Source organism: Gymnoscopelus microlampas, assembly GCF_963454915.1.
Source record: "Gymnoscopelus microlampas genome assembly, chromosome: 1".
Taxonomy (NCBI): domain Eukaryota; kingdom Metazoa; phylum Chordata; class Actinopteri; order Myctophiformes; family Myctophidae; genus Gymnoscopelus; species Gymnoscopelus microlampas.
Genome location: NC_139962.1, coordinates 61,105,747 through 61,117,681, shown reverse-complemented (window position 1 = coordinate 61,117,681; position 11,935 = coordinate 61,105,747). Strand labels below are relative to the sequence as shown.

The 11,935-nt window shown below is 39.4% G+C and overlaps 2 protein-coding genes across 2 annotated transcripts in view; both read right to left on the bottom strand.

The window, feature by feature from the left end:
• Positions 1-2,434: 2,434 nt before the first annotated feature.
• LOC311044412 (uncharacterized protein) overlaps positions 2,435-11,935 on the bottom strand; it is a gene marked incomplete at both ends in the record, with an annotated part of 21,061 nt that continues 11,560 nt past the window's right edge. The window contains 4 exons of the mRNA XM_084055965.1: positions 2,435-2,524; positions 3,263-3,395; positions 10,486-10,741; positions 11,323-11,389. Of these exons, the coding sequence (XP_083912091.1) occupies positions 2,435-2,524; positions 3,263-3,395; positions 10,486-10,741; positions 11,323-11,389 (546 nt within the window). The remainder of the gene's footprint in view (positions 2,525-3,262; positions 3,396-10,485; positions 10,742-11,322; positions 11,390-11,935) is intronic.
• On the bottom strand, positions 4,608-6,205 carry LOC311046312 (uncharacterized protein). Its single transcript, XM_084058541.1, has 4 exons — positions 6,107-6,205; positions 5,838-5,978; positions 4,853-5,061; positions 4,608-4,748 (listed from the first exon to the last, which is right to left on the bottom strand). The coding sequence occupies exons 2-4, from the start codon at positions 5,974-5,976 to the stop codon at positions 4,665-4,667; spliced, it is 432 nt and encodes a 143-aa protein (XP_083914667.1). The 5' UTR covers positions 5,977-5,978; positions 6,107-6,205; the 3' UTR covers positions 4,608-4,664.

Here is an 11,935-nt window from a genome sequence, read left to right as displayed (position 1 = left end):
CGAGAGAGCACCCCACAGGCTATGGCTATGGGTGGATTGCTTCATCACCTGGTGGTGGGGAGCAAGAAAATAATGGAGCTCTCTGCCCTCTTTGACTACTAACTCGGCTCGGTCCCATCAGAATCAGAATCAGCTTTATTGTCAAATCACATGTTTACAGAAGTAAAAGAAAGTGGGTGAAATTTGTTTTCGTGCACAGTTCCCATCGTATTATTTCCATAGAAAAAAAGAAAGGGAAGAAGAAGAAGGGGGGAAGGGCAAGGGGAAAGGAGATCAATCAACAAAACAAAATTGTCTACATACACATGTACACCTATACACGTACCTGAGATAAGATATAAAGGTACGTAAGCATAGCAGCAGATGTACTGTGCATGATATACTTATGAACGTTAGTTAAGGTGCTAGAACAAAAAAAACAAGGCAAAAGTCAGTGCGTTGTACTGCATCCATCATTGATGAGTAAGGATGCTACAGAAGGGTATAAGTCAGTGATCATCCAGGGTAATTTACCCCAATCCCCACCCAACCAGCATTATACTCATTGCTTTGGAAAGCAGCAGACCGCCCTGATCCACCAGCTGTGGACATCGCCAAGTTTGGATGGGTTAAGAAGGAAGGGGAGGAACTCATGCCTGTCATGAATGCAAGCCCTGTTGCTCCTCCTGCCCAATTGGACATTATGTAGTTACAAAGCTGGGTTAACACATGTATGACAGTAAAGTGCAGTTGTGCAACACTAGGAAGAGAAGTAGACAAATGTAGAGGTTGGAGAAGATGAAGACAGAAATTTCACAAAATGTCTGGGTTCACATTACTGGCAAGTAGACGACTACATGTGTGTTAACAGCTTTTATTTAATATCAAAACAACAACATGTGTATGCAGATTCAAACACACTGCCTTTACTACAGCAAACAACCTTTATACATGTTTTAGATGCCTTAGGTTCCCTCCTAATACGTGAGGGGGCTGTTTTTTCGATTACTTTTTCATTTATTTTATTATTATTTTTTATTGTATTATTATTATTATTATTTTTTTCCAAAAAAAAAAATGGAAAAAGTAATTGAAAAAACACGGCCTCTTCACATATTAGAAGGACAATATCAGTCACCAGAACTGTCCGGGATGCTCCCAAAAGCCTGAGTAGACGATAAAATGACCCATTTTTTTTTTTAAAGTGAAATATCCCTTTAATTTATTTTTGTATTTTTTATATTTATTTTCAGCTTCCTTACTTCTATTCTTAAAACGATGCTTATACAATATATTGTTCTTTTTACATGCATTTTCTAAACCTCTTGTCATCCAAGGCTTCTCCTCAAATGTATGTTTCTTCTGTAATCTTAATGGTCAATGTTTATCATATAAGGCAATGAAAATAGAGAGGAATCTATCATAAGCCTCATTTGGATCATCATGTGTATAGACCGCATTCCAGCTTTGCTTCCCCAGGTCTTCAGCAACAGTTATCACCGTCGTTGTGGTTACACACCTTCAGACTGTTTTCTGTCCACTATTACAAATAGATGCATTACCTTGTAATTAGTTACAACACACATTATAACACAGTACATCTATAACTAGTGACAATATGTTATAAAGAAAATGAGCAAAGCAGATCACAACTAGAAAATGTGCTCCTCGGAGCACAAGTCTCCGCACCGCAATGTTTCGAAGTGATTCACCTATTTATAGGTATGTATTTCGTCATGCGTCTCGCTAGCCAATCAAAGCACACCCTTTCAACATATTGTCACGTGTCACGTGAAGCTTGACCAATGTTAGCTTGTAAGCTTGGTGGAACCAACGAAAATCAAACTTCTTTAAGAATGCGGCACCAGCTTCATCAACTTGAACGTCTTCTACTTCTTTAAGTGATCTGTAGCATCTCTTCTTACTGGTGTAATCTGCTCGTTGATGTTGTCTTTCATTTATTGAATACTGTGAGCAGTGCCTTCTTTTCCTTTCTATGTTCTTTACAGACTCTTGTACTCTTTCTTCCAGAGAATGTAGCAATCTTTGCTGTGTCATGTTGTCAGCATTTGTGGCTCGTCTTTGTTTTTTTGTCATTTGGGGATTCAAGTGGTCTTTGTCTCTGTTTCTTAGCTTTGGCCTTCTGCTGTCGGCATTGCGCCTTTGCTTCTTCATGAGGTTTCAGACGATAATTTCCTGCTTCTTCAGTTTGCGTAATGAGAGTTAGTTGCATTGTGTGATCTCAGCTGTGATCTCAGCTGTAATCTCAGTTTGTACTGTTCCTGACTGTTCCTGAGCACCAGGAAGCCCGCAAGCAGCAGGATTTTTGGTAAGGAATTTATTCCAAGATTGGAACTTTTTCTGCTAATATCTCCCGACTAATGGGTCTCCACAATGCCTTCGGCCTGGCGGAGACAATAATGCATCACATCGATCCAGTGTGAAAGTAGCTAAACTAAGCGAAAATAGCAATCTCAGAAACCGACTTGGGAACATGAGAGGTGCATACACATCGCTGCTTGGCGACAACAGGATGAGGCGCCATCTGGTGGACAGACAGGGAAGCACAGGAGGAGAGACTGGAGGAACACAACAACTATACTGTTGATGCACATATATTTAATAATGACTATAAGAACACATTATTTATTTATATATATATATATATATATATATATATATATATATATATATATATATATATATATACATACACACACACACACACACACACACACACACACACACACACACACACACACACACACACACACACACACACACACACACACACACACACACACACATACATACATACATACATACATATACATACATATACATGACTGTTAAGATAATTTTATTGTGTTCTGGCTTTTAACATTTGTTTTAGTTTATCCACGACACACACGCACAAGTGGATAGTAACCCATGAAAAGATCTATTCTCCCCCTATCGGTTTACAACTCGGACGGCGCTGATTCGACTAGCAGACCACCGCGCCTGTAGGCACTCGGGCACGCCTCCTCGGCCTCAAGCTCGCGTAAAAACCCTGTCTCGAAAAAACCCTGTCTCGAAAAAACCCGCCTCGTGCCGTGCCTAAAAACTCCTTTTTCAATTTCCCTGGAATGCCAATTTCCCAGTGACATATATACTAATACTACTTACTATAAGAATACATATTTATACACTAATAATACTGTCAATAAGAATACTGGTGAGGAGGAACTAACCTTCACTTCCTTCTCCTCCTGATGCATCTCCACAGGCAACAATTGATCACCTCATCCTGATCTTCATCTGTCTCCAGTAGTCTCTCCTCTGCTCCTGGTTCGTATGTCTCCAGTAGTCTCTCTGCTGCTGGTTCCTCTGTCAACTCTGGTTCTACGAGTCCGACTCTCTCTTCAACTCTCCTCCTGCACATGCAGAAAAGAATCAATAAATGACTTAACACATGATACATTATGCATTATGCGTGTACACATGATAATGTATCCTACACACAGAAAAATTACGGTTCTATCTGGAACCAAAAATGGTTCTTCAGAGTGATTCCATAGAAGAACCATTTTTGGTTCCAGAAAGAACCTTTTACACTAAGGTTCTTTAAAGAACCATTTATTCGAATGGTTCAATAAGGAACCATTAAAGGTGCATTAAAGAACCATCAAAAAATGGTTCTTTGAGGAACCGTTTCTGGTTCCTCAAAGAACCATGTAAAAAAATGGTTCTCTGAAGAACCTTTTCTAAAGTGGTTCTTTGAGGATCCAATTGGTTCAATAAAGAACCGTTTTATAATGGTTCTTCAGAAAAAAAAGGTTCTTTGGATAATAAATGTTTCATTACACATTAAAATATATTAGATTTACTGGAAAAGATGGACACATGATTTTATCATTTGAATTTATTAATAAATAAGCCCACATATCTCCATATTTGAACATTAAACATGAACTTAAGACATTTAGATTTAAATCTTTAGAAACTTTTTAGAAAAATAAATACAAATAAAAACACAATAAATTGATTTTAGTATTTAGTGAGGACATTTGGATGTAAAACTACAGTAGAAATAAATTAAATAAATATAATCACAAATACATAAATAAATAGATTCGCAATGACAATTCAGTTTCAAATTTAGTATGCCCACTTCTTTGTCATCACTTCCAATTGCACTTATTTATCCTGTATGAGACCCCCTGTTACTGAACAAGCAATGATTACTTTAATATTTAACAAAACAATATCACTTTACCTTCAAACTGTTTTCTTCTCTTTGTGGGAGGGGTAGTAGGGCTGCAAACCATTCGTTTTGGCCACACACAAGCGAATCATTATTGTTCAGAGTTCACAGGATAGGCTACTAAAACACTCTGTAGCTTCATCACACCTCTCTCTCTCTCTCTCTCTCTCTCTCTCTCTCTCTCTCTCTCTCTCTCTCTCTCTCTCTCTCTCTCTCTCTCTCTCTCTCTCTCTCTCTTCAAATACCTGACCCCACCACTCCACCATGCTCTCTCCCTCCTTGAACGTGGACAGGCTCAGATCTGTGTTGTACCGTGTGAGCTCTTTGTGGATGTCTCCATCAGCTGGTAAGAGGTGGCCCAGCATTCCACCTAACTTCTTCAGCTGGATGGCTGCCTGTGAATGGCCTCTCATTAGTGGGTCCAGAGCAGACAGGGCCCTCAGTGTCTGGCTGGCTTCTTCTGCATATAGCAAGCAGTAGTGATGTACGCTTTTCTCACCTTCTGCATGAATGGCTTCAGCAGCTGAAATGCAGTTAAACAAAACTGGACATTAATACAGGTTTTCCAAAACAATGCAAAAGAAAATGTCAAGTCTCAAATGTAAATGAATAGAAGAGGCTACTTACTGCATGATTGGGCTTGGTGGTCCTGAATGTGTCTGCTTCCTTCCCCACATACATCTCCCTGGCAGGCAGCAGCATGTCATCCACCAGTACCAGCTCCACCAGAGTCCTAGGTGACACTTGGGTGATGTGTTCAGCTTTAACAAAGCAAGCTAGGAAAGCCAAGAACAGCTCCAGCTGTTTGTCATGCAGTTTGTGAACCAAGGTTTTGGCTACCCTGCATATGTAGAACAAAAATGGAAAATGGAATGAAATGGAAAAGCAACCATTGGATACACAAGTTTATTACACGGCTTGGTTGAATGCTCGATTCTGATTGGTCAGTCATCGGTCATTATTTCTGGATAATGACCGATGAGCTCTATAACGGACCGCTGTGTAATCAGAGACTCAGAACACCTGCTCATGTCAACCTGTGCTGCTTGGTTATATGCTTTATCCAACATGACAGCCATGTAAACAAACAAACAATGTAATTTACAACTAAACGTTGCTCTCAAGAATGTTTTTGAAAACATTTGAAGTGAGAAATAGACGATGCAATAACCGAGAAGTCATTCTATTTGATCCACTGCGCTTCCTTGTTTATCGTGGCACAACAACGGGGGAATACCAAAACGCTCGCCCCAAAACACAGTCGCCCCGGGGCAAATCCGGCGGTATTACAGGCAAATCGGCAGTAAATAGAATGGGGGGCGAGTGTGTTTTGGGGCGAGTTTTTTTCCATTTCGTCATTTGTTTTTGCGAGGCGAACTTGTCCGCCCAGCCCAATACTTATGGAATACTTTCATTGCCGTAAGCAAGGAAATACTTTGTTTTGTTGTTACTTTTGGGTAAATGTATTTATGTATTTATTAAGTAGCCGTGTAATAATAATAATAATGCGCCTCGGTGGTTAATCGCCCTGTCGGGCTTTAAATTTCAATAATGACTACCTCCCCATGCATTATCCCTTGCGTAGTCAACAGTTGGAATTAATGTTTAACACCCACCTGGAAAACCATGACGTATTCCTTGAGGAGAGCCAGTACACCCATGTAAAGGCTGAGCTGAAGCAGTGTTGTGGTCTCCTCGTGCCACATCTTTTTACAGACTCTCTTCTTACGGTCTCTGCCTTGCGGCGTCATGCCTGTGAAAAAAGAATCAGTAATGTATTAGTGTCTGACAGTCTCACCAAGCTATGAGTGCATTCAAATTAAATCAGCCATCCCCCATAATCAATAAGGACTCAATACAACTACTACTGATCATCTTCACCTTTTCGATTGAGGTCCTCATGTAGGGTCCTGATTCTGGCTCTTGCCTTCTGGTTGACCTTGTAATGGTCCTTGTTGGCTAAAGTGTAGAATGCTGCTGGTGCTGGCTGGCCAAGGGGAGCTTCTTCTGCATATAGCAAGCAGAAGTGAAGTACGCTTAGTATATGAGTGCATTTTCGTTACTGAACAAGCAATGATTACTTTAATATTTAACAAAACAATATCACTTTACCTTCAAACTGTTTTCTTCTTTGTGGGAGGGGGGGGGGGCATAACACATAATGGTTCTCTCTTCTTGGGTTCCTTTTTCTCATTTTGTAGGGCTGCCTGCAAACCATTCGTTTTGGCCACTGCAGCAACACACACACACACACACACACACACACACACACACACACACACACACACACACACACACACACACACACACACACACACACACAGACACACAGACAGACAGACAGACAGACAGACAGACAGAGACACACACACACACACACACACACACACACACACACACACACACACACACAGTGGAGGGGGGACGCGGGGGAGCGGCGCTCCCTCACTTTAACTGCTGAAAAAAATATATTTAAATTGTTTTTTATTTTATGACTTTATTCTTTTTAGATAAATTATTATTATTTTTATTATTATTTTTTTAATCATTAAGAGGTTTCAGAGGTGCGCTCCCCCACTTCCAAAATTAGCACTACAACAGTGCGCACACACACACACACACACACACACACACACACACACACACACACACACACACACACAGACAGACAGACAGACAGACAGACAGACAGACAGACAGACAGACAGACAGACAGACAGACAGAGACACACACACACACACACACACACACACACACACACAGTGGAGGGGGGACGCGGGGGAGCGGCGCTCCCTCACTTTAACTGCTGAAAAAAATATATTTAAATTGTTTTTTATTTTATGACTTTATTCTTTTTAGATAAATTATTATTATTTTTATTATTATTTTTTTAATCATTAAGAGGTTTCAGAGGTGCGCTCCCCCACTTCCAAAATTAGCACTACAACAGTGCGCACACACACACACACACACACACACACACACACACACACACACACACACACACACACACACACACACACACACACACACACACAGACAAGCGAATCATTAATGTTCAGAGTTCACGGGATATTAAAACTCTGTAGCTATATTCCCACTATAGTTTATTGTAATTATTGTCATAATCCCGTTATCAAGACAATTTAAATAACTAAACAATGTGTAGAGTTGGGTCATGACTTGATTGACTTCAAAAACATCAGCCTACGCACTTATTATCAATACAGTAATAGTAGGCTAAAAAGCCTACATAAACAGTAGTTCTGTGTGTCAACACTCACCTAAAATGTCCGCCGCTTCTTCTTCATCCTTTTATCTTCTCTGAAGCCGGTTTATAATTCTTTTTGATGAATCCAAAGCAACGCAATTTATCTAACTTTCTACTGAAGTGAGCTACAGGCTCGAGACAACATTCATTCTCCCCGCGCAGTCGCGAGCATGCTGAGACATTGTTGCCAGATTTTGTGAGAGAAATAAGCAGCCAGGTCTGTGAAAACAATTAAGCCCAAAAGAAGCGACATTTGCAGCCTATATAGATCTACAAGCTCACAGTGCGTCGCATTTGCAATGCATTTTGTGAGCTTGTAGATCTGCTATTTCTACTATCAAAAAGAAGTGAAATCTTTCACTAATATTTACAAGCAACTTTACAGAAAAACAAGCCCAAAGTCGCTTATAATAAGCAGATATGGCAACACTGCTCAGGGCCCATGATGCACTTCTCTGTAAAAAAAGAAAATAGATGTACAAGCTCACAACGCATCGAATTGCGACAAGATGTAGATCTGTAGATCTGTTCATTTTGGTAACCATAGCAATAAAAAGTGTTATTTAGAATCAAACTAGCATATTCTTTGCCAATTGCGATAAAATAAATATATTATCTATGTCACATCACAAGAAAAGGACAAGAAATGTAAAATAAAAAATAAAATAAAATAAAATAAAATAAAATAAAATAAAATAAAATAAAATAAAATAAAATAAAATAAAATAAAATAAAATAAAATAAAATATACTGTATAGGCCTACTGTATACTGTATATACTGGGGGGGGGGGGGGGGTATTGTAACAGAAGAAAAACTTCACAATCTAATGGCAGGTATGATGTATGATTCTTAGATTTTGTATTTATTTGTTTTTTTATTGATGAAGATTTTCGATTTTTGGGTGGGAAATGTTTTGAAATAATATAGTAATATATTTTTGTAAGAAACAAACAAAGGGATCTTTCCTTGTGATGTGTCCATGACCCACAAATGGGCCCCGACCCACTGTTTGGGAAACAGTGATCTAACCCTGTGGTTCTCAACCCTTTCAGGCCGCGACGTCCCAAAATAATCATATTTGAGCTGGGGACCCCCCACCCTGATAAGCACTTGGAATGTATAGTTGATGCATTTACGTTTAGTTTGACTCTATTGTGAAAATAGCAGATCTTCAAGCTCACAACGCCTCGCAAGGAAGGTGTTGTGAGCTTGTAGATCTGCTATTTTCAAAATGTTTTCTTATATTATTATTATTGTTAGACAATTTGGCCAATGTTTGACCATTTGTATATTATATTTTTTTACTTTTGATGGAGTAATGGTGTTTTGTTTTTTTAGGTATTAAAAAGGTCTTAAAGGTCCTTAAATTGTCACTTCACTGTCATCTGGGGACCACCCCCAAATCATGTGGGGACCCCCCTGGGAGTCCCGATCCACATGTTGAGAACCACTGATCTAACCAAACCTGACCAGCTGCTAAGCTGGTCTTTGCTGGTCTGTCCAGTGTCCAGCCATCTGACCAGCTAAGTCTAGCTGGTAAGCTGGTCTTTGCTGGGCAGTCCACCCATTTGACCAGCAAAGACCAGCTACCAGCTTGGCTTTGCTGGTCAGTCCAGCCAGCCAGCTGGCTGACCAGCAAAGACCAGCAGAATCCAGCTTAGTGACCAGCTAACCAACTACACTGGCAAACCAGCCTGACCAGCCTGACCAGCTTGTCCAGCCTGGTATGCCATCTAAACCAGCTTAAGGCCAGCCAAGACCAGCTAAAACCAGCTAAAACCAGCAACCATCATAAGCTGGTTTGTGCTGGTTTTTAAAGCAGGGTAGGCCTATATCTCCATATATGGGCATGGCACCTTTTGTGCCCATATATGGAGCAGACATCTATTGGCGCCTGATGCGAACATATTGAGGTTAGACACTCCATATTTGGGTATAGCTGCATGGTTAAGGCTGAATTTGACATCAGAGATAAGGCTTTTTTTCTTTCTTATTATATAATATATGATTAGACTGACAATAGACTCTCGGGTTACCTATCCTAAAACTAGATTACAATCTCCATGTAATGCATTTGATGTATTGCCCTTTTTTTTGTGAATAACTCTGAAATAAGAGCGTCTACAAAAATAATAATTTGTAATTGTTTTATACAGGTTATAATTTACAGTTGCAAAATCCCCTACCAATAAGAACCTTTCAAATCCCATAGAACCATATGAGGAATATGAAGAACCATTTGTAATATGAAATGGTTTGGAAAATAATTCCCCCTTCCTTGAACCTTTTAAATCCTTGAGAACCATATGAGGAATCTGGAGAACCATTTGCTCTATAAAATGGTTCTCTATTAGGTGATGGTTCTTCAAAGAACCATATAGCGTTTTAAAGAACCATTTAAGAATCTAAAGAACCATTTGCTATATAAAATGGTTCTTTAGCAGGTGATGGTTCTTCAAAGAACCATATAGGGTTTTAAAGAACCATTTAAGAACCTTTTTTTTTCTGTGTGTAGCAGCAGTGTGCAGAGGTGATACAACTGTCCATAGTGTGCAAACATACCTAATACTTCCTGATAATTCTGATTGTAATGTGTTAATCCTTCAATTCAAATGAAAGCTAAAGAACAGCAATTATACAAAGTCTCATATTTGATCTTGTAAATTTGGGGGATGAATACAGCAAAGGTCATATTAATGTCTCAAGAAATAGTGACACTTTTTCTATACGTATGTGTGAGTGTGTGTGTTTGAGAGAGATTGAGCGAGAGATAAAAATAAGATTGAAGACAAAGGATGCAATAAATGTATTGACAACCCAACATTTTGACCAACTAATAAGGTCTTCTTCAGAGAGAGAGAGAGAGAGAGAGAGAGAGAGAGAGAGAGAGAGGCATGGCCTTTTCAGGCCATGATGCATTCTCTTGAACTAAAACAATGTTTGACCTGGGCTACAAATTCATTTAAATGACATTCACTTACAGTACATGTCATTGAGAAGAGATGGATCATTTTCCTCAAGAATTTTGTTGAAAATGTCTTTGGCTTTTGGCCCACTGGAATCCACGAGGTGATGCAGTGCCTTCATCTTATCCATAATGGTGGGCTTAGACGTCACATTAATTCTGGCCTCAGTGGTGATGACCCGCTCAGCACGGAGCCGTTGCAGGATGACGGGTGCGACAATCCTCACTCTCCTAATCAGAGAACCCTGCTGTTGATCCACAAAGTCTCTCGCTGAAGCTAAGAGGAATGAACATTGAGTTGTGGGTGAGAAACACATGATACATGATTACGAACGTTCTATGGTTTTAAATGCATAGGTGTGTGTGTGTGTGTGTGTGTGTGTGTGTGTGTGTGTGTGTGTGTGTGTGTGTGTGTGTGTGTGTGTCCAACTTAACATATTATTATTATTATTATTATTATTATTATTATTATTATTATTATTAGTAGTAGTAGTAGTAGTAGTATTTATTCATTCATTCATTCATGTGTTCATTAGTTCATCCATTCATTCATTTGTTCATTAGTTCACCCATTCATTCATTAAGTCATGGTTGTATATACAAAATAATAATCAATCATCAATCAAACAATCCATGGATGTTGACGCAGCACTTTATAGGCCTCACTAATTTCTGCCCAAATCGATTTTCAGCCATTTTGTATTTCCTTCGTGTGATAGAATGTCTAATATGGCAAATTTGAGGGATTTTTGGGTTCAGTGGTAAAATCTTGGACGGAGGTCCTTCATTTCAATGCTGCTTATGGCCTAGAAGTCACGTTTGAATTCTATATGGCCCTACGTTGAAGAATGGTCATACCTGGTGTCTGGTCTTTCATCCTGAGGGACTGTAGCTCTCCAGAGATGGAGTCCACCTCATCACGACCCTGAGGAGAGAGAGCTGAGTGTCCATAAAATAACCTTCAGAAAGACCTAAAACCCACTGCAATAGAGCACCGAAGTCTGACGTAATTTACACATCCTACCTGGTTCGCGGTTTTCCACCCCCGTTCTGAATTCCCATAGACATCTTTAATATCGCGTCAAATAAGAATGTGTTCCAAAAATAAACAAATGATCCCGCCGGTTTGACTCGTATGGATATGAAGGTGAGAAAACGCTAATGTTACTTCCACCGAATTAGTAAAATCTTCGCCAGAAAGATTTTACTTTCACTAATATAAGTGACTGACTATCATAAACGATACAGAACCTCCTCCCTGACAATATCCCCGAGACAGTTTGTTTATTTTTGGACCACAATTCTTATATGAGACGATTCTAAGATGACCCAATGTTATTCTCCATAGAGAAATTACTTAACGAACCAGGGGATGAACGAGTGACGTCAGGACTTCTGTACTCTATAATAAACTGGAATACTCCACAGAGTTACAATGGTAGCATTTAGCAGATGTTCTTATTCAGTTCTG

Excerpts from the sequence above, each read along its gene's own strand:
- LOC311046312 (XM_084058541.1), bottom strand. The coding sequence starts at position 5,976 with ATGACGCCGCAAGGCAGAGACCGTAAGAAGAGAGTCTGTAAAAAGATG. Across the intron at positions 5,062-5,837 it reads CGTCATGGTTTTCCAGGTGG|CCAAAACCTTGGTTCACAAA; the intron begins GTGTTAAACATT and ends TATGCAGGGTAG. Across the intron at positions 4,749-4,852 it reads CCACCAAGCCCAATCATGCA|CTGCTGAAGCCATTCATGCA; the intron begins GTAAGTAGCCTC and ends ACTGCATTTCAG.